Genomic DNA, 21988 nt, shown 5'->3' on the forward strand with positions numbered 1-21988 from the left:
GACTCTATCTCGTCTCCTCAGAAGCTCTAGGCAAAGGGACAGAAACGTCAGGGCTGTTGGGGCCTCCCTTTCTGCCAGAACCCTCTGCCTTCTCCTCTGCAGGCTTTCCTGTTCTGTCCCACACTTTGCCCTATTTCCTTGAAGTTTGCAGACACCCATCTCTGTTTACCACCTTGCTCTCATCCAGGACTTTCTATCGTTTCGTCAATGTCTTGTCAACCCTAACTAGCTGTTCCTTGAAACAGAACGCTTGGTCTGATCATAGATGCTCAGCAGCATCTTCCAAGGCCTGGGCCTGCTGCTGGCCTTGCAGCTTCTTGGCTAGACACAGCCAAGCCTTGTGCCTCCTGCTGTCCAGTCCTGGCCTCAAGCAGAAGGGAGAGGACAACCCCTCTGCAGGCCTTCTTTCTGTCTGGGTCCTCCTGGGGATGGAGGCAGAGGGGATCCCACAGGCAGCATGCCAAGCAGGGGCCTTCTGCTGGCCTAGCAGGGCCACTGGCAGATGTCAGCCCCAAAGTGCACATCCCAGGGAGAAGCCAAGGCTGACCTGCCACCTCCAGACACAAGGCACCTCACAGTCCCTTTGCGTGACACGTTCCTGCTGCTGCCCTATCAGCTGCAGAGACAGAAGTGACCTCCCAGTCACTGCCCCAGTCACATTCCTCCTGCTGGGGCAGGAGATCCTGAGGCAGAGCTGACCTCTCTAGTCTCTGTGGGACTAGGGCTCACTTTTCTGGGTTAGAAATTTAGCAAATGTGTTGGTCTGCTTAGGGTGTCAGGTCTGTGGTTAGGTTATGGGCAAGCTTTGTGGAATAGTTTTTTGTTCTACGTCTGCCTAGAAGTCTAGGTTTAATAGAGGATTTTAATGCTAGTGTTAAGGGTAGGGATTAGGGTGAGCACCAGAGTAAAGGCAAGGGAATGAGCTATGGGCTGAGTTTTGCTTCATGGAACAGTTTGAGTTAAAACATTAGACTAGTGGATTCCTGTCAGGGTGTTGGAGTAGCATTTAGATTTAGGGATTTAGGTTACTCTTTAAAGCTGGATAACGGCCTTACATCAAAGTTTCAATTCAGTGTTAAAGCAGCATCAACATTACCTGAAGCCTCTTACCTCTACGAAACCATTGTAGAGGTTCGCTCATCCTTCCCCCTACCTCTCTAGGATGGGGGGAGAGAATTAGTAAGAAATGAAAACTTGTGGGTTGAGATAAATAGAAAGGGTTTATTAGGACAGGAAATAAAGAATAATGATGATGATGATGATGATGATGACAATAATAATAATAATAATAATAATAATAATAACGTGTACAAACAAGTGATGCACAATGCATTTGCTCACCACCCACCGACCGATGCCCAGCCTATCCCCGGGCAGCCAGCCCCCCCACCCCGGCCAGCCCCCCCATATTAATTGTTCAGCATGACGCCAGATGGTATGGAATACCCCTGTGGCCAGTTTGGGTCAGCTGTCCTGGGTCTGTCCCCTCCCAGCTCCTGCTGCACCCACAGCCTGCTCGCTGGCAGGACAGAGCGAGAAGCCAAAAAGTCCTTGGCCTGGTGTAAACACTGCTCTGCAACAATTAAAACATCAGCATGTTATCAGCGCTCTTCTCATCCTAATCCAAAACATAGCACCCTACCAGCTACTAGGAGGAAAATTAACTATGTCCTAACTGAAAGCAGGACAAATGTTATACCTAAGGGTCACAACTTGCCTGAGATTAACTTGAGTTAAACTAGAAAACAGAGAAAGACAGTTCCTACCTAAGTAAATACTACAACTAGAATCAGTTTCTTCAGTGTGGCTTTCAGCTCCTGGTTCCTCATGCTGTAGATGAGGGGGTTCACTGCTGGAGGCACCACCGAGTACAGAACTGCCACCATCAGGTCCAAGGACGGGGAGGAGATGGAGGGGGGCTTCAGGTAGGCAAATAAGGCAGGGCTGATAAACAGCAAGACCACGGCCAGGTGAGGGACGCAAGTGGAAAAGGCTTTGTGCCGGCCCTGAGAAGAGGGCATCCTCAGCACGGCTCTGAGGATCTGCACATAGGACAACGCAATGAAAAGAAAACAACCAAATGCTAAACATGCACTAACCACCAGAAGTCTAACTTCCTTTAGGTACGCATCTGAGCAGGAGAGCTTGAGGATCTGGGGGATTTCACAGAAGAACTGGTCCACAGCATTGCCTTGGCAGAGGGGCAGGGAAAATGTGTTGGTAGTCTGCAGAAGAGCATCAAGGAAGCCACTGCCCCAGGCAGCTGCTGCCATCTGGGCACAAGCTCTGCTGCTCAGGAGGCTCCCATAGTGCAGAGGCTTGCAGATGGCAACGTAGCGGTCACAGGACATGACATTAAGAGTAAAATATTCTGCTGATATAAAGAAGAGAAAGAAAAAGACCTGTGCAGCACATTCTTGGTAGGAGATGGCCCTGGTGTCCCAGAGGGCATTGGCCATGGCTTTGGGCAGAGTGGTGGAGATGGATCCCAGGTCAAGGAGGGCGAGGTTGAGGAGGAAGAAGTCCATGGGGGTGTGGAGGCGGTGGTCGCAGGCTACGGCGGTGAGGATGAGGCCATTGCCCAGGAGGGCAGCCAGGTAGATGCCCAGGAAGAGCCCGAAGTGCAGGAGCTGCAGCTCCCGCGTGTCTGCGAATGCCAGCAGGAGGAACTCGCTCACAGGGCTGATGTTGGGCATTTCCTGACTTTGGACACAGCTGTCTGTTGGAGAAGATAAGGCAGAAAAAAGTTAGAACAGACTTCTCTGAGGAAAACCTATTGCAACTGTTTGAGCACTCTCATCCCAAGCTTCCCTCTTTGCAGGAGAACCTTTCTGCAGCTCTATCGCTTGAATCGCAGCTGATGCTCTCTGAGAGTGGCCCTGGGAGCAGGGGCTGCTGTGTGCTCCAGAGGAGTCTTTCCTCTGTGAAGCAGGAGGGAAGCAGGAACATAGGGGAAACGCAAGTGCAGTCCCCTTATGAGATCCATAAACTTTGCAGTGTTGTTGCAAAGAACTCATCCAACCACAGTGTAGAGCAAGGCAAATATTCTTATGCTTAGGACAGTGATCACACTCTTGTGTTTCCAAAGAAGTGGAGACTGCTTAAAGTAGAAAAGCTTTGGTCCTAGTGTAGATGGACAGGATCCTCACCTTGTCTTGCATGAGCAGGATCTCAGCTTTTCCCTCTTCACCAGGGCTGCAGAGGCCTCACTCCAGCTGCCCACAGGCAGCCATCCAGCAGCACGGACATAGCCTTAGCACGGAGGTATCTCCTCCTTGGGGCACCTGGATAACACAAGGATGCCACGAGAGAGCTGCAGCCTGCAGACCAGAAGCACACCCCACAGACAGACATGAATATCCGCAAGCTGTGGTATCCCAATATCCCATTTACATCACCTGCAGTGCCTTATGGAGGCTGGGCCACCCCGCTCTTGGCTGACAGGAGGCACCTCGCTTAGGGCACTCCGAGGGGCTTCTGCCAGACTTCCTCACCTCACAGTGCAACCCATAAGGACTCCCAAGGTCTACTGCATTGCCCACTGCCCTCCCAGAAACAAGACCCAGCAGGAGACCCTTCCAGGACGTGCAGCCCCACGGCCCTGCTGCCAGAGACGTACCTTGTCAAGGGCTGTGCAGATTTCTCCTGCAGGCAGCTCTCAGCATCCTCCCACTGCCAACTGCCTCCAAGCCCTCTCTCCTTCTCTCCTCTGCCCGTGCCACCTGCGGTCAGAGCCCCCAGCCCTGCTGCGCTGTGCACAGGAGCTGCTCCTGGGCACAGCTGTCTCTCTGCACCAGGGCCCTCTTGCCACGAGCTCTCTCTGTCCCACGAGCCCGGCCCAGCTCAGCACCAGACGCCCAGCCCAAGGCATTGGAATCCCCCCTCGAGGGGCTTTGGGGAGGAGCCCACGAACCTCAGGCACTGAGAGACAATTGAAGACATCTCTCAAGGAGTCCAAGTCAGAGGCAAGTTTCCTGCAGTGTCCCCCTGAGGGCCAGCCCTGACACAGCCTCCCTTGGAGCTCGTTAGAGCAGAGCATTGGAGGCAGTGAGGACAAGCAGACAAAGGCAATGTGAAGGTGACACTGATGTGTAGGAAAAATGGATGTGTGTCACCAAGCACAAGGGTCAGGCCTTGACCCCTAGCCCCTGGGAGATCCTTTCCCTTCCCACACTGCTCAGGGCTTTTCCTGGGGCAGGAGGAGATGGGGATGTGCATGGCCAAGTGCAGGAGAATGGTACGAGCCCTGCCTGGTTCATGGGTGGGGGCGAGGAGGCAATAAGGCCCTGGTGCTTTACCGATAAGCTGTCTCCTCCTAGGCCTCAGTGGCAGAGACAACAGCCAGAGCCATGGACACAAAGCCCTGGGTCCTGTTGGGACTTTCACCCTTGTCACATCCCTTACTCCTCTCCACACCAGGCTGTCCTAGGGACTCCCAGACCTGCACATCTTTTCCTGCTGGCTCTAGACCCTTACCTGTGTGGTATCTCAGCGGATCTGAGCTGAGTCTGGTACCTCACATCTTCTTGGTGGCCATGCTCCTCGTAAGGCAGCCCTGGTGGAACTTGGCCTGGTTCCTGGTGAGCAGGCACCACTGCTTGTATGGCATCCCTCGTGGTGCCCAGGCCCTCCTCCTCCTGGGCCAGCACTGACATAGCCTTTGTTGGAGCTCGTTAGAGCAGAACACTGGAGGCAGTGAGGACAAGGAGACAAAGGAAATGTGAGTGTGACAGTTATGTGTAGGAAAACTGGATGTGTTTCACCAAGCAGAAGGGCCCAGAGAAGGAAAACCAGGTAAGTGGCAGTGGTGACAGCACCCGAGAAGCGCAGCAGTGATGGAACCAGAGCTGGCCTCAGCATACAACAATGCGACACCACACACCACCGCTGTTGCTGTGAAGGACTGTGATGACAGATGGAGCCCAAATTCATGGACTGACTGAACTCAACAGACATTTTAGAGGGATGGCTTTTCCACTATTTGAGCAGAGCCATCAGTGAGCATGATATTCTGGGATCTTCTGGGAGTTTATCAGACAGAAAGGCCTCTTCAACATTAGTCACCTCCTCCTCTGGCGACATTTCCAAGTCCCTGTCCTCTGGACAGTCCATGATCACTTCCAAGACTCCAAGACTGGGGTTTCCTATCGGAGCCTGCTGTGTAATCAGTGCAACCCGCTCACTCCGTGGAGCATAAGGTGCATGATGTGTAGAAGGGGCCCTCCCTTGGAACTTCCAACCCAGTGCCAGCCGTCAGAGTGCCAAGAGGAGCTGTGCTTCAGTATGAACCAATTCCAAAGCAGCCCCAACCCCTTCATATGTTGCCAGCATCACTTTTCAGGCAAAGTATAGTGGGCCTTGCATCCTCACTGTCCCTGACTCCACAACCCTAGGGGTCAACCTCGCATCTCCCCTGGTACTTTGTGCCAGAGGCTCCAGGCAGGGCGATTCTCCTGAGGTGCTGTGTAGAGCACAAGTTTTACATCCTGTCCTGCTCAGACTGGCCCCAGAGCTACGGCAGGAACTATCTTCCATTGAATTTGTTCAAAGGATTGTCATTGTTCTGGGCCTGTAGTGGGTTTACGTGGCAAGGTTTTGGTAGCGGGGGAGCCATAGGGGTGGCTTCTACGAGAAGAATCCGGAAGCTGCCCCATGTCAGATAAGGGCCCTGACACTGGCCAGACCTGAGCCAATAAGTGATGTTGTTTGCGCCTCTGTGAGAGCATATTTAAGAAAGGGGAAAAAGTGCTGGGGAATAGCATCTGGGAGAGAGAGAGGAGTGAGAAACAGCCTTGCAGACACCAAGGTCAGTGAAGAAGGAGGGGGAGAGGTGCTCCAGGAGCCGGAGCAGAAGTCCTCTGTGGCCCGTGGTGAGGTCCATGGTGAAGCAGGCTGTCCCCGGCAGCCCATGGTGTACCACAGTGGAGTAGGTTTTTAGGGTATGCTGTGCACCGGTGCCCACTAGAGCCTTATATCTTCTGTGGGTCTTATGTGCCAGGCCATGGAATCCTCAAAGTCCAATAAGCCCGATTGTCCCTACCCTCCCTGTGGCTGGAGGCCAGGTGCCTCTAGTCCTGCTCATAGTATTCATTCATTAGGTTAGATGAGGCCCTGAGCAACCGGATCTAGTGGGTGGTGACCCTGCCTATGACAGGGGGTTTGAAACTTGAAGATCTTTGAGGTCCCTTCCAACACAAACCATTCTATGATTCTATGACTACTCTGTCTGGCGGACTGCCTGATAGAAACTGGAACAGCAATTTTCTCAGAAGAACCCCTTTTTGTGATTGCATTTCCTTGCAATTCATGGACTCGTGCCTCTAGGATGGAGGTAGATTTTCCATCCCATTTTCTCATGTCCTCTCCGTGGCAGAACCACATGTTGGCACATGGTGTGTACCCACTCATTTCTCTTTCTTGAGCAACGTTCTTTTACTTACACCCGGCTGCTTACATATTGGTTTCTACAGGTAGGGAGAAAGATGCATTCTCTTGTTCTTCCTGGACCTCTTGAGAAAGTTTATCCACAGCTAAAATGCAGGCCCATGAGGAAGAAGAGAGACTTTCTTCATACTGCCAGAGTTGGCTAGCTGATTCATCCACTCTGGGTTTCTCTTGGCCTTTCCAAGTCATTTCTGCCAATGAGTTGGCATATGAGGATGGTGCACTCTATACAAACTTCCACCACATGGGTCATGTACACTTTACTTCATCAGGATCTTTGGATAGTTGTTCATTGGCTAGGTTTTTATATATCACCTCCAGCATGACTAATTCTATCAGGCACCAGATACCCAACTCCACTGTCGTCCACTTGCCTGGTTGACATACAAGATCTTCCTTCAGGGGATACCTTTCCTTCACACCTGACAGGAGTATGTTCCTTCTGCCCATTTTCCAATTGTTTGTCAGTCACCCCTTCCCTAGAGGGGGATCCCAGCTGCTTTGCATCCCTGCCCTCTAATTCCAGGCTATTGGCCCCTTTCTCCCAGCAGCCAGGTGGCAATGTGCTCACTTAGATGATGGCTGAAATCTTTCCACAAATCTCCTAGCTCACCCTGGAATAGAGATGCTGTGGTTACTGATGTTGTTATGATCTCTTTCTCTTTGCCCTTCTGCTTCCAGGATGGCCCAACTTTACCGTAACATTCCACATCTTCTTCCTCCTTTCTTGTCTGGGTAGGAGTTTCTTTCCTTTTTAAAAACCCTGACTTTCACATACATTGTTTTCTCTCACATATAGGAGCAATCAATAGTGGCACAGGTTGGTTCTCTGGCCCAGACCTGAAGCCCATCACAGCCGTTGGAGTGGCTGCAGGGCCTGTTGCAGGAGTTGCTGGGGCTGCAGGGCCCATCACAGGACTTGTTCAGGCTGCATGGCCTGTTGCAGGGGTTTGGAGTGGTTGCACGGCCCATTGTAGGAGTTGCTGTGGCTGCAAGGCCATTAAGAGGAGTTGCAGCGGCTGTGGGGCCTGTCACAAGGGTTGGAGTGGCACTGACTGCAGCTCAGTAAGCACAGGCCAAGTTGCACATTGCAGTGATTTGTGTCTCTTTGGAATTGCCAGGCTGATGACAACCCTTTTTCAAGCATTTCACCATTTTTTCTAGAATTCTGCACTTGTTCAGGAGTGAAGTTCCAAAGCACTGGAGGTGCCCACTGATCAAGGTGCCTGCTCGTATCCTCCCACAATCCCTGCCACTCTTAGCTCTCCTGCCTTGGGGCAGATCTCTGGAGGGCATTAATAATAAGTTGGTTAATGTTAAACAAAGCCTGAAACACATTCAGGAGACATCACAATGGTAACATGCTGGTTTGACCATCCCAAGGATATTCAAAGCTTTGAAGAGCTAGCGTAATTATCCTGGAGGAGAAGGAGGAGGTGAAGTAGAAATGGAGAGTGAAGAAGTGGAGAAAAGTGTCCCCCCATTGCCCTCTTGGTGTCCCTATCTACCAGCTCTGGGGGCTGAGTACCAGGGGAACAAATGGTCCAGCTGATAAAGACTGAGGCAAAGAAGTCATTAAGTAACTCAGCCTTTTCCTCATCACTTCTCACTAGGCTTCCTCCCACATCCAATAAAGGTCGAAGACACTTCTTAATCTTCCTTTTTAATTTTTTATTTATTAGAAAACTTTTTTACTGTCTTAGAAACTAATAGCCAGACTGAGTGAGACTAGAGCTTTAGCCCTTCTAACTTTGCCTTGCACAGCCTCACAACATTTAGGACACCGCTCCAGGCAAAAAGAGAGCATGTGTGACAAGGAAACAGAGAAAAGCTGGGACCTGGCAGCCTTCCATCCCCTACCATTCTGTGACTCTGTGCTGCAGTTCCATTCAGCTGGTAACTCCGTTATTATCCAAACTTCGCTGCAGCACCTGATGCTGCTGTCTTGTCAAATATAGCACAATTACGGTGAGTCATCTGCATATAGACATTAACAGCTGACAGAATGGAGCATCTGTCTAGGGGCAAATTGAGAAACTGCATGAATTTGCCTACAGAAACCTCTTGACACTCACAGGAGGAGTGAGGTCGTGCAATGGAGAAAGAGCAACCCCACACATCAGGGCAGACTGGGACCCTGCTGAGTGAGCAGTGCCCAGGAGGAGGAGGGCCTGGGAACCACGAGGGATACCATACGAGCAGTGGTGCTGCTCCCCAGGAACCAGGCCAGCTTCCTACAGAGCTGCCTTATGAGGAGCATGGCCACCAAGAAGATCTTAGTTATCAGACTCAGCTCAGATCCAGTGAGACACCAGAGGGACAAATGTCTACATCCATCAGGGAAAGATGTGCAGCTTTGAGAGTGCCTAGGTTAGCCTGTTGTGGAGAGCAGAAAGGGCTGTGACAAGGCTGAGAGTCCCAACAGGACCCAGGGCTTTGTGTCCATGGCTCTGGCTGTTGTCTCTGCCACTGAGGCCTAGGAGGAGACAGCTTATCGGTAAAGCACCAGGGCCTCATTGCCTCCTCGCAGCCACCCATGAACCAGGCAGGGCTCGTACCATTCTCTTGCACTTGGCCATGCACATCCCCATCTCCTCCTGCCCCAGAAAGAGCCCTGAGCAGTGTGTGAAGGGAAAGGATCTCCATTCCCAGGGATGGGGAGTCAAGGCCTGGCCCTTTTCATTCGTGAAACACATCCAGTTTTCCTACACATCAGGGTCACCTTCACATTGCCTTTGTCTCCTTGTCCTCCCTGCGTCCAATGCTCTGCTCTAACGAGCTCCAAGGGAGGCTGTGTCAGTGCTGGCCCTCAGGGGGACACTGCAGGAAACTTGCCTCTGACTTGGACTTGTTGAGAGATGTCTTCAATTGTCTGAGGTTCGTGGGCTCCTCAGCAAAGCCCCCCGACGGGGGATTCCAATGCCTTGGGCTGTGCGTCTGGTGCTGAGCTGGGCCGGGCTCGTGGGACAGAGAGAGCTCGTGGCAAGAGGGCCCTGGTGCAGAGAGACAGCTGTGCCCAGGAGCAGCTCCTGTGCACAGCGCAGCAGGGCTGGGGTCTCTGACCGCAGCTGGCACGGGGACAGGAGAGGAGAGAAGGAGAGAGGGCTTGGAGGCAGTTGGCAGTGGGAGGATGCTGAGAGCTGCCTGCAGGAGAAATCTGCACAGCCCTTGACAAGGTACGTCTCTGGCTGCAGGGCCATGCAGCTACATGTCCTGGAAGGGTCTCGTGCTGGGTCTTGTTTGTGGGCGGGCAGTGGGCAATGCAGTAGGCTTTGGGAGTCCTGCTGGATGGCACTGCGAGGTGAGGAAGTCTGGCAGAAGCCCCTTGGAGTGCCCTAAGCCAGGTGCCCCTGGTCAGACCAGAACACCCTGCACTGCCTGGCACTCCCAGGCTCTCTGCCAGCTGCCCCGCAGCTCCTGCAGCCATGGAAAGAAGAGAAGCTCCCAAGCTCCATCTGGCTTGCTGTGGCCCTTCTTCCTCAGCAGAATTCTCCTCTTTCTTCTCAGGGAAACACCTCAATCTTATGATAGCGCAGCTCAGAGAGGGGTGAAACAAGGCAGCTGAGAACAGGACTGGTGGACAGAAGGGCTCTTCTCGGTCTTCATAATGGACACTCCCATAAAATATCAGCAGGAGTGTCCAGGAAATGTGAGGGCATTCAACCATCCAATACCTATCCTAAGCATTACAGGGCCTACTGGGATAAAATAAAGCAAACAAAATCCCTACAGCTCAGCTCTGCGTTCAGATGACTTGTTTGCAGGAACCGACTAGTCAAATGGAGTTGAGTTTCCCCCATGTTCCTGCTTCCCTCCTGCTGCACAGCAGGAAGGACTCCTCTTTGATCCCACAGCAGCCCCTGCTCCCAGTGCCACTCTCAGCCAGCACGAGCTGCAGCTCAAGCAGGGGAGATGCAGAAAGGTTCTCCTGCAAAGAGAGAGGCTTGGGTGGGGGTGCTCTAAGACTTGCAATAGGTTTTCCTGAGATAAGTCTGTTCTAACCTTTTTCTGCCTTTTCCTCTTCAACAGACAGCAGTGTCCAAATTCAGGAAATGGCCAACAGCAGCTCTGTGAGCGAGTTCCTCCTGCTGGCATTTGCAGACACGCGCGAGCTGCAGCTCCTGCACTTCGGGCTCTTCCTGGGCATCTACCTGGCTGCCCTCCTGGGCAACGGCCTCATCCTCACCGCCGTAGCCAGCGACCACCGCCTCCACACCCCCATGTACTTCTTCCTCCTCAACCTCGCCCTCCTCGACCTGGGCTGCATCTCCACCACTCTGCCCAAAGCCATGGCCAATGCCCTCTGGGACACCAGGGCCATCTTCTACCAAGGATGTGCTGCACAGGTCTTTTTCTTTCTCTTCTTTATATCAGCAGAATATTATACTCTTACTGTCATGTCCTATGACCGCTACGTTGCCATCTGCAAGCCCCTGCACTACGGGAGCCTCGTGGGCAGCAGAGCTTGTGCCCAGATGGCAGCAGCTGCCTGGGGCAGTGGCTTTCTCAATGCTGTCCTGCACACGGCCACTACGTTTTCCCTGCCCCTCTACCAAGGCAATGCTGTGAACCAGTTCTTCTGTGAAATCCCCCAGATCCTCAAGCTCTCCTGCTCAGGTTCAGACTTCCTAAAGGAACTTAGACTTCTGGTTGTTAGTGCATGTTTAGCATTTGGCTGTTTTGTTTTCATTGTGCTGTCCTATGTGCAGATCTTCAGGGCCGTGCTGAGGATGCCCTCTGAGCAGGGCCGGCACAAAGCCTTTTCCACGTGCCTCCCTCACCTGGCCGTGGTCTCCCTGTTTGTCAGCACTGCTGTGTTTGCCCACCTGGAGCCCCCATCCATCTCCTCCCCATCCTTGGACATGGTGGTATCATTTCTGTACTCGGTGGTGCCTCCAGCAGTGAACCCCCTCATCTACAGCATGAGGAACCAGGACCTCAAGGAGGCAGTGAAGAAACTCTTCGGGTCGGGGCTGCCGCTTCCCTGGAGCCATGGCCATGGCCAGCAGCAGGACGTGGCCTTTTCACTGCTGCTCTCTTTTGCTTCCACATTGTGCTTCTTGTATTTGGATAAGCCCTGAGATCTCATGTATGTTGGTGACAGTCCTGTTATCCCTACATTGGCATCTCTTCAATGTCTCTGCATGCCTCTTGCAAACCTGGTTTCAGGAATACACCCAAGGAGCTGCTTCCTGAACAGACCCGTTGCTTTTCTGGGCCTCACAATGGATCAGAACCCCAGAGTGATCAGTGAAGGACCAAGGGCTGGACTGGGAGGTGCCTTCTTGCTTGCCTATGGCCCAGCAAACAACAACTGGCCTTTGAATTATCTGCCTGGAACTGTCCCAGTGGTGCTGGGTCTGATGGCAAATGGCGTCCTGGAGAGGAATCTGGAGCTGCTCTGTGCCTGGGCCAGGCCTCTTGTGCTGGGCTAGGGAGTGGGGCTGGCCCTGCGGGGCACAGGCACTCTGTGCTGGGGATGTCCCAGGCAGGAGAGCAGGGCTCCTGCAGCTTCACGGCCCTCCATCTCCTGAGCCGTGGCTGGCCCCAGCGCGGGGGCTGCTGGGGAGGCCCAGAGCCGCCTTTGTGCCAGCAGCTGCGGTGCCTTGCGAGGGGCTGGGGCTGTGCTAGTGTTGTGGTTTAACCCGGCCGGCAGGTAAACACCACACAGCTGTTCGCTCACCCTCCCCCCTCCCTCTCTGGGATGGGGGAGAGAAACGGGAAAGTGAAGCCGGTGAGTTGAGATAAAGACAGTTTATTAAGACAGGAATATAATAATAACAATAATAATAATAATAGTGATAATGATAATAGTATTATTAATAATAATGTGTAAGAAAACAAGTGATGCACAATGTAATTGCTCACCACCCGCTGACCGATGCCCAGCCTATCCCCGAGCAGCCGGCCCCCCACCCCAGCCAGCCACCCCTATATATGGTTTAGCATGACGTCAGATGGTATGGAATACCCGTTTGGCCAGTTGGGGTCAGCTGTCCTGGGTCTGCCCCCTCCCAGCTCCTGCTGCACCCCCAGCCTGCTCGCTGGCAGGACAGAGCGAGAAGCTGAAAAGTCCTTGGCCTGGTGGAAACACTGCTCTGCAACAATTAAAACATCAGCATGTTATCAGCGCTCTTCTCATCCTAATCCAAAACAGAGCACCCTACCAGCTACTATGAGGGAAAATTAACTCTGTCCTAACTGGAACCAGGACAGATATCCACCCCTTATTCCATACCATTTATGTCATGCTCAGGTTACACTCTGTCCAATACATTCTAATTAATCACCATTTTCATCTATGATATATAGCAATCATGGTAGTGATGACATACATTATTATATTATAATTAGCATACTACAATTCAACTCATGGGCTATTCTCACCCAGTATCAAATCCCCTTGAGGTACACACCGGACCTCCCCATTCTTTTGCATTACCCACCAAGTGCATCCAGGTCCCTGAGCAAAAGCAATTCCACGAATGGGTTTGCCTTTTCCTGAGGCAGGAGTAGCCCAGACTGTTTTTCCCAGCATGTTTCTTACGTGCACTACAGGAACTTTATCCCCTTCTACAGTGCGTAACAGGTTCGATTGGGCAGGTCCAGCTCAGTTGGCAGATCCCCTGGAATTGACTAACCAGGTGGCCTTTGCCAAATGTGTATCCCAATTTTTGAATGTCCCAGCACCCATTGCTTTCAGTGTAGTCTTCAACAGTCCATTGTATCGTTCAACTTTTCCAGAGGCTGGTGCATGATAGGGGATGTGATACACCCACTCAATACCATGTTCTTTGGCCCAAGTGTCTATAAGGTTGTTTCGGAAATGAGTCCCGTTGTCTGACTCAATTCTCTCTGGGGTGCCATGTCGCCATAGGACTTGCTTTTCAAGGCCCAGGATAGTGTTCCGGGCGGTGGCATGGGGCACCGGATATGTTTCCAGCCATCCGGTGGTTGCTTCCACCATTGTTAAGTACGTGGCGCTTGCCGTTGCGGGTTTGAGGGAGTGTGATGTAATCAATCTGCCAGGCCTCTCCATATTTATATTTCAGCCATCGTCCTCCATACCAAAGAGGCTTGGACCGTTTGGCTTGCTTGATTGCAGCACATGTTTCACAATCATGAATAACCTGTGCTATAGTGTCCATGGTCAGGTCCACCCCTCGATCACGAGCCCATCTGTATGTTGCATCTCTACCTTGATGGCCTGGTGTCCTGGGCCCATCGGGCTATAAATAATTCACCTTTATGTTGCCAGTCCAGGTCCACCTGAGCCACTTCAATCTTAGCAGCCTGATCCACCTGCTGGTTGTTTTGATGTTCTTCAGTAGCCCGATTCTTGGGCACATGAGCATCTACATGGCGTACCTTTACAACCAGGTTCTCTACCCGGGCAGCAATATCTTGCCACAATGCCGCAGCCCAGATAGGTTTGCCCCTGCGCTGCCAGTTGTTCTGCTTCCATTGCTGTAACCACCCCCACAGGGCATTTGCTACCATCCATGAATCAGTATAGAGATAGAGAACTGGCCACTTTTCTCGTTCAGCAATATCTAAAGCCAGCTGAATGGCTTTCACTTCTGCAAACTGACTCGATTCACCTTCTCCCTCAGCAGCTTCTGCAACTCGTCGTGTAGGACTCCATACAGCAGCTTTCCATCTCCGATGCTTTCCCACAATACGACAGGACCCGTCAGTGAACAAGGCATATTTCTTCTCTTTTTCCGGTAGCTTGTTGTACAGCGGGGCTTCTTCAGCACGAACCACCTCCTCCTCTGATGATATCCCAAAGTATTGGCCTTCTGGCCAGTCCATAATCACCTCCAAGATTCCTGGGCGACTGGGGTTTCCTATTCGAGCCCGCTGAGTAATCAGTGCAACCCACTTGCTCCATGTAGCATCAGTTGCATGATGTGTAGAGGGGACCCTTCCTTTGAACATCCAGCCTAGTACCGGCAGTCGGGGTGCCAGGAGGAGCTGCGCTTCAGTACCGACCACTTCCGAAGCAGATTGAACTCCTTCGTATGCTGCCAATATCTCCTTTTCAGTTGGAGTATAGCGGGCCTCAGATCCTCTGTATCCCCGACTCCAAAACCCCAGGGGTCGACCTCGAGTTTCCCCAGGTTCTTTCTGCCAGAGGCTCCAGGTGGGACAATTCTCCCCGGCTGCGGTGTAGAGCACATTCTTTACATCTGGTCCTGTTCGGACTGGCCCGAGGGCTACTGCATGAACTATTTCCTGCTTAATTTGTTCAAAGGCTTGTCGTTGCTCAGGGCCCCATTCAGAAGCATTCTTCTTACGGGTTACTTGGTAGAGCGGGTTTACAATCAGACTGTAATTTGGAATATGCATTCTCCAAAACCCCACGACACCTAGGAAAGTTTGTGTTTCTTTTTTGCTAGTTGGTGGAGACATAGCTGTTATTTTGTTTATCACATCCATTGGGATTTGACGACGTCCATCTTGCCATTTTATTCCTAAAAACTGGATCTCTCGTGCAGGTCCTTTAACTTTATTCTGTTTTATGGCAAAACTGGCCTTCAGAAGGATTTGGACTATTTTCTTCCCTTTCTCGAAAACTTCTTCTGCTGTGTCACCCCACACAATGATGTCATCGATGTACTGCAGGTGTTCAGGAGCTTCCCCCTGCTCCAGCGCAGACTGGATCAGTCCATGGCAAATGGTAGGGCTGTGTTTCCACCCCTGGGGCAGCCAATTCCAAGTATATTGGACTCCCCTCCAAGTGAAAGCAAACTGTGGCCTGCACTGTGCTGCTAGAGGGATGGAGAAAAATGCATTAGCGATATCAATTGTGGCATACCACTTGGCTGCCTTTGATTCCAGTTCATACTGGAGTTCTAGCATGTCCGGCACTGCAGCACTCAGTGGTGGCGTGACTTCGTTCAGGCCACGATAGTCCACTGTTAGTCTCCACTCACCATTAGACTTTCGCACTGGCCATATGGGACTATTAAAAGGTGAATGAGTCTTGCTGATCACTCCTTGGCTCTCCAGTTGACTAATTAGCTTATGGATGGGACTCAGGGAGTCTCGGTTGGTGCGATATTGCCGCCGGTGCACAGTTGTGGTAGCGATCGGCACTTGCTGTTCTTCAACCGTCCGCAACCCCACAACAGAAGGGTCCTCTGAGAGACCAGGCAAGGTAGACAACTGTTTAATGTCCTCTGTCTCTAAGGAAGCTATGCCAAAAGCCCAGCGGAACCCTTTTGGGTCCTTGAAATATCCTCTTCTAAGATAGTCTATGCCAAGGATGCACGGAGCATCTGGGCCAGTCACAATACGGTGCTTTTGCCACTCATTCCCGGTTAGGCTCACTTCAGCCTCCAATACAGTTAACTGCTGGGATCCCCCCGTCACACCATAAATACAGATGGGCTCTGCCCCTTTATAGCTTGATGGCATTAGAGTACATTGTGCACCGGTGTCTACTAAAGCCTTATACTTCTGTGCGTCTGACGTGCCAGGCCATCGAATCCACACAGTCCAATAAACTCGATTGTCCCTTTCCTCCCCCTGGCTGGAGGCAGGGCCCCTCTAGTCCTGGTCAGAATCTTCGTTTCTGTGTTTAAAGGACTGCCTGCTGGAAGTTGGAGCCGCAAACTTTTCAGAGAACCCCTTTTTCCCAATTGTTTTCTTTTGCAATTCACGTACCCGTGCCTCTAGGGTCGCAGTAGATTTTCCATCCCATTTTCTCATGTCCTCTCCATGGTCACGTAGGTAAAACCACAGGGTGGCGCGGTGTGTGTGCCCACCATATTGTCTTCCTTGCATAGATGAACGTTTACCCCTAATAGTTGAGACACTGGTTTGTACAGGTGGGGAGGAAAATAATCTCTCTTCAAGTTGGTGGATCTTTTCAGAAAGTTTCTCCAAAGTATTCTCTTTTAGCTGGTGGACACTGGTTTGTTCAGGTGAAGGGGAAGATAATCTTTCTTCAAGTTGGTGGATCTTTTCAGAGAGTTTCTCCAAAGCATTCTCTTTTAGCTGGTGGACACTGGTTCGTTCAGGTGGAGGGGAAGATAAATTCTCCTTAAGTTGGTGGACCTCTTCAGAGAGTTTCTCCACAGCTGAGACACAGGCCTTTAGGGAAGAGGAGAGATTTCCTTCGTACTGCCGGAGTATTTTAGTCACTTCATTCACTGTGGGAGTCTCCTCCGCTTTCCAGGCTAGTATTGCCAATGAGCTGGCATATGATGATGGTGCACTCTGTACAAACTTCCGCCACATGGGTAGTGTACACCGGACTGTATCTGGATCTGCGGATGTTTGTACGTCGTCTAGGTCCTTATAAATTACTTCCCGTACGGCCAATTCCCTCAGGTACTGAATTCCCTTCTCCATGGTGGTCCATTTGCCTGGTAGACATACAAGTTCTTCCTTGAAGGGATACCTTTCCTTCACAGCTGACAGGAGACGCCTCCAGAGGCTGCGAGATCGTGCTCCATCTCCAATTGCTTTGTCAATGCATGCGTCTCTAGCAAGGGATCCCAGCCGCCTGGCTTCCTTGCCCTCTAATTCCACATAATTGGCTCCGGTGTCCCAGCACCGGAGCAGCCAGGTGACAAGCTGCTCACCTATACAGCGACCATAATCTTTTCGCACATCTCGTAGCTCACGCTGGTATAGAGTCCGGGTAGTTACTGTTGATTTTTCGACATCCTCATCCTCATCTTCAGTCTCCTGCACCTTTGATGGCCCAGCCTCGTCTTCACTATGCCCAGACTTAGCAGAAGACTGTCTGCGTTCTAAACGACCTGAGCCTCTATACCATTTTTTCACCTTGCCTACAGGGGCAACTTGCACTGCTACAGCTCGTTTCTCTAACCCAGACACAGGGTCTGCCACAGGGGTTGGAATACCCTCTGCGGGGTCAACTTGCACTGCTACAGCTCGTTTCTCTGACCCAGCCACAGGAGTGGGAGCAGCTGCAGGAGCTGGAGCTGCTGCAGGGGCTGGAACTGGAGCGGCTGCAGGGGCTGGAGTGGCTGCGGGAGCTGGAGCTGGAGCGGCTGCAGGAGCTGGAGCGGCTGCAGGAGCTGGAGCTGGAGCAGCTGCAGGAGCTGGAGTGGCTGCAGGAGCTGGAGCTGGAACGGCTGCAGGAGCTGGAGCGGCTGCAGGAGCTGGAACTGGAATGGCTGCAGGAGCAGGAGCGGCTGCAGGAGCTGGAGCTAGGTTGCTAGTAGCATCAATTGCAGCTCGATAGGCACAAGCCAGACCCCAGCACGCTACAGTGATTTGTGTCACTTTGGAACTGCCAGAGTCATGACACCTTTTTTTCAAGCATTCTGCCAGCTTTTTAGGATTTTGCAGTTGTTCAGGGGCGAATGTCCAAAACACTGGAGGTGACCACTGCTCTAGAAACCTGCCCATATCCTCCCACACTCCCTGCCACTCGCAACTATCCCGCCTCAAGACAGATCTCTGGATGAGATTCCTAAGTAGTTGTTTAACCCTCAACAAAACCTGAAGCGCATTCAGGAGACATAACAACAAGAGCAGGCTGGTCTGAGTATCCCAAGGATATTCAACATCTCGGAGAACCACCGTAACTAGCTCGGGGGATAAGAGGGTGGTGAAGGAGAAAGGGAGAGTGAACAAGTAGGGAAACATGTCTTCCCCTGTCCCCTTCACAGATTGGCTCCCTAACGAAAACAGGCAATAGGTGTAATTGATAATAGTTTCCAAGATATGGTTTCCAAAGTATAGAGTCGACATCAGTGCTGAGTACAAATACCAGGTTAGAGTCATGACCAGATATTTCATCATTTCATAAGCCATTGTTACACCACACAGTACCATAACGATCTTAAACCAGGGCCCGGAAAGGATAAACAGTGCGACAGGGAGCACATACAGAAAGTAATGCGCTATAAAACTCAATTTGGAAAACAGGCACAGCAGACTGGAGATTAAGGCAATCAACATCGTGACTAGCAACTATTAAGCAGGTCCAATACTTATACCAATTTTAGTTTAACACACTCTGGTCAAATTTGTCGATATCTCAACCCTTTGAGCCCCATGTTGGGCGCCAAAAGGACTGTTGTGGTTTAACCCGGCTGGCAGCTAAACACCACACAGCCGTTCGCTCACCCTCCCCCCTCCCTCTCTGGGATGGGGGAGAGAAACGGGAAAGTGAAGCCGGTGAGTTGAGATAAAGAGAGTTTATTGAGACAGGAATATAATAATAACAATAATAATAATAATAGTGATCATGATAATAGTATTAATAATAGTAATGTGTAAGAAACAAGTGATGCACAATGCAATTGCTCACCACCCGCTGACCGATGCCCAGCCTATCCCTGAGCAGCTGGCCCCCCCACCCCGGCCAGCCACCCCTATATATTGTTTAGCATGACGTCAGATGGTATGGAATACCCCTTTGGCCAGTTTGGGTCAGCTGTCCTGGGTCTGTCCCCTCCCAGCTCCTGCTGCACCCCCAGCCTGCCCGCTGGCAGGACAGAGCAAGAAGCCGAAAAGTCCTTGGCCTGGTGTAAACACTGCTCTGCAACAATTAAAACATCAGCATGTTATCAGAGCTCTTCTCACCCTAATCCAAAACATAGCACCCTACCAGCTACTAGGAGGAAAAATTAACTCTGTCCTAACTGGAACCAGGACATGCCCTATCAGCTGCAGAGACAGAAGTGACCTCCCAGTCAGTGCCCCAGTCCCCTTCCTACTGCTGGGGCAGGAGATCCTGAGGCAGGGCTGACCTCTCTCTAGCCCCCTCGATACCTGTTTTAACTTTCTGGGTTAGAGATGAAATGCAGTTTTAGTGGGAGTGTTTGGAGTTCTGCTTGTGCTGTCAGGTCTGTGGCTAAGGTATGGACAAGCTCTGTGGTTTAGGGTTTTTTAGGTCTACCAAGGATACTACGGTTAAGTAGAGCATTTTAATGCTAGTGTTAAGGAAAGGGATCAGGATGAACAAGAGAGAAAATGGATTCCTGTCAGAGTATTGTAGTAGCATTTAGGTTTAGGGATTAAAATTACTGGATCAAGAAAGGGAAGGGCCATACGTGACTGTTTTAAGTCAGTGTTACTGCAGCATCAACATTACATGACCCCTCTTACCTCTACGAAATCATTAATTTCTGCTGACCAAGCTCTGCTTCCTACCCCAAAATCTCACATCTCTCTTGTCCAGGCTGCTCCTGACCTCCCCATATCTTATTGGGATCAGCTTTCTGATGACATTCATGATCCCAGAGTATCTGTCTCACCTCTGTTAGCTACTCTAGTCTTGAGACAGTAGTAGTCAGGAGGGAAAAGGGCACAAGGTCTTTAGGAGCATCCTGCACAATGTGCCCATCAGCTCTGCACCTCCGCAAAACTGCGCTTCCTACCTACAAGTTTTGTTTTCGAAATGGCTTCTATGGTCCATGGTTCCTTTTTCCAGGCCCTCACACATGGTTTTGTTTCGGATGTGCAGGGATGGGATAAGGAAAGCCAAGGCATGAATGGAACTGAGCTTATCAAGTGAAGCAAAGAATAACAGGAAGAGATTCTACAGATACATGGCTCAGAAAAGAAAGGCCAGGGAGAGTGTACCCCCTCTGATGGATGAGAAGGGTGAACTGGTAATGACAGACATGGAGAAGGCTGAGGGACTCAGCAACGTCTTCTCCTCAGTCTTCCCTGCCAGTCAGGCTTCCCAAGTCTTTCATTTCCCTGAACCCAGAGATGGAGACTGGGGGTCAAAGTCCCACCTGCTGTAAGTGAAGAGCAGGTTTGAGACCACCTGATGAAACTAAACAAGTACAAGTCTATGGGGCATGATAACTTGCACTCCAGGTCCTGAGGGAACTGGCCGATGTAGTTGCCAAGCCTCTCTCCATCCTATTTGAAGAGTCCTGGCAGTCGAATGAAGTCCATGGTGACTGAGAAAAGGAAAACATCACTCCCCTTTTTAAAAAGGGTAGAAAGGAGGATCCAAGGAACTAGAGAACGGTGAACCTCACCTCTGTGCCTGGTAAGATCATGGAAAAGATCCTCCTGGAATCAATATCAATGCACATGCAAGAGAAAGAGGTGATCCGAGACACCCAGCATGGCTTCACCAAAGGGTAAATCATGCTGGCCCAATTTGATGGCTTTCTACAATGGAGTGACTACATCAGACGACAAGGGAAGACCGAGTGATGTCATCTACTTGGAATTGTGATGTCACAGTCCGCCATGACATCCTGGTCTCCAAATTGGAGGGATACACATTTGATGGGTGCGCCATTGAGTGGATAAAGGTTTGGCTTGAAGGTCACATGCAGAGAGTCATGGTCAATAGTTCTATGTCCAAGTGGAGGCTGGTTATGAGTGGCGTCCCTCAGGGGTATATCCTGAGACCGGTACTGTTTAATATCTTTATCAATGACAGGGATAGTGGGATAAAGTGCACACTCAGCAAGTGTGCAGATGACACCAAGCTGAGTGGTGTAGTTGATGCAACAGAGGAAGGGATGCCATCCAAAGGGTCCTGGACGAGCTTGAAATTTGGGCCCAAGTTAACCTAAGGAGGGTCAAGAAGTCCAAGTGCAAGGTGCTGCACGTGGGCCGGGGAAATCCCAGACATGGGGATAGGCTGGGAGAAGAACTCATTGAGAGCAGCCCTGCAGAGAAGGACTTGGGGGTTCTGCTGGATGAAAAGTTTGAAATGAGCCAGCAGTGTGTGCTGGCAGCCCAGAAGGCCAACTGCATCCTGGGCTGCATCAAGACAGGAGTGGCCAGCAGATAGAGGCAGGTGACTGTCCCCCTCTGCTCTGCCCTTGTGAAGCCTCACCTGGAGTACTGTGTCCAGGTTTGGGGCCACCAGCACAAGAAGGATGTGGAGCACCTACAGCACATCTAGAGGAGGGCTCCAAAGATGATCAGAGGGGTGGAGCACCTCGCCTGTGAAGACAGGCTGAAGGAGTTAGGTTTGTTCAGCCTGGAGAAGAGGAGGCTCCAGGGAGACCTCCTTGCAGCTTTTCAATCCTTAAAGGGGTCTTTTAAAAACAATGGAGGAGGACTCTTTACTCGGGTAGACAATGACAGGAGGATGTGGGAATGGTCTTTTAGATTTAGACTAGACATCAGGAGGAAAATCTTCACTGTAAGGGTAGTGAGGTACTGGAACAGGTTGCCCAGAGAAGTTGTGGATGCCCCGTCCCTGGAGGTGTTCAAGGCCAGGCTGGATGAGGCCTTGGCCAACCTGATCTAGTGGGTGGAATCTGGGGGGAGTTCAGTTAGATGATCTTTAAGGTCCCTTCCAACCCAAGCCATTCTACGATTTTATGATACTAGGATGAAAATTAACTGAATCCTAACCAAAACCAGGACACAAATAGACTAAGGGCAAGACATCTCTGTGCGTATATCAAAAGAGAGGATAGATGGTGATAGTTATTTAGAAAGTGTCAGACCTGAGTATGACATAGGAACAATGGTATGGAGTAAGGGGTGGATATAGTCTGAGTTTTAGCTGGGATAGACTTAATTTTTCTTCCAAGGAGCTGGGGGTCAAGGTGCAGAACCTTGCACTTGG

General features: G+C 51.1%; 2 protein-coding genes across 2 annotated transcripts; one reads left to right on the top strand and one right to left on the bottom strand.

Annotated features, from left to right (window-relative positions):
- Nucleotides 1–1766: 1766 nt before the first annotated feature.
- On the bottom strand, nt 1767–2351 carry LOC136787604 (olfactory receptor 14J1-like). Its single transcript, XM_066984917.1, has one exon. It carries the CDS (start codon nt 2349–2351, stop codon nt 1767–1769), a length of 585 nt encoding a protein of 194 aa, XP_066841018.1.
- An 8145-nt stretch (nt 2352–10496) lies between these two features.
- LOC136787605 (olfactory receptor 14J1-like) lies at nt 10497–20978 on the top strand. Its single transcript, XM_066984918.1, has 2 exons — nt 10497–11410; nt 20843–20978. Exons 1-2 carry the CDS (start codon nt 10497–10499, stop codon nt 20976–20978), a joined length of 1050 nt encoding a protein of 349 aa, XP_066841019.1.
- The last annotated feature ends 1010 nt before the right edge of the window (nt 20979–21988 follow it).

The sequence above is a fragment of the Anser cygnoides genome, chromosome 30 (assembly GCF_040182565.1).
Source record: "Anser cygnoides isolate HZ-2024a breed goose chromosome 30, Taihu_goose_T2T_genome, whole genome shotgun sequence".
Taxonomy (NCBI): Eukaryota; Metazoa; Chordata; class Aves; order Anseriformes; family Anatidae; genus Anser; species Anser cygnoides.

Excerpts from the sequence above, each read along its gene's own strand:
- LOC136787605 (XM_066984918.1), top strand. The coding sequence starts at position 10,497 with ATGGCCAACAGCAGCTCTGTGAGCGAGTTCCTCCTGCTGGCATTTGCA. Across the intron at positions 11,411-20,842 it reads GCAGTGAAGAAACTCTTCGG|GGATAGTGGGATAAAGTGCA; the intron begins GTCGGGGCTGCC and ends TATCAATGACAG.
- LOC136787604 (XM_066984917.1), bottom strand. The coding sequence starts at position 2,351 with ATGTCCTGTGACCGCTACGTTGCCATCTGCAAGCCTCTGCACTATGGG.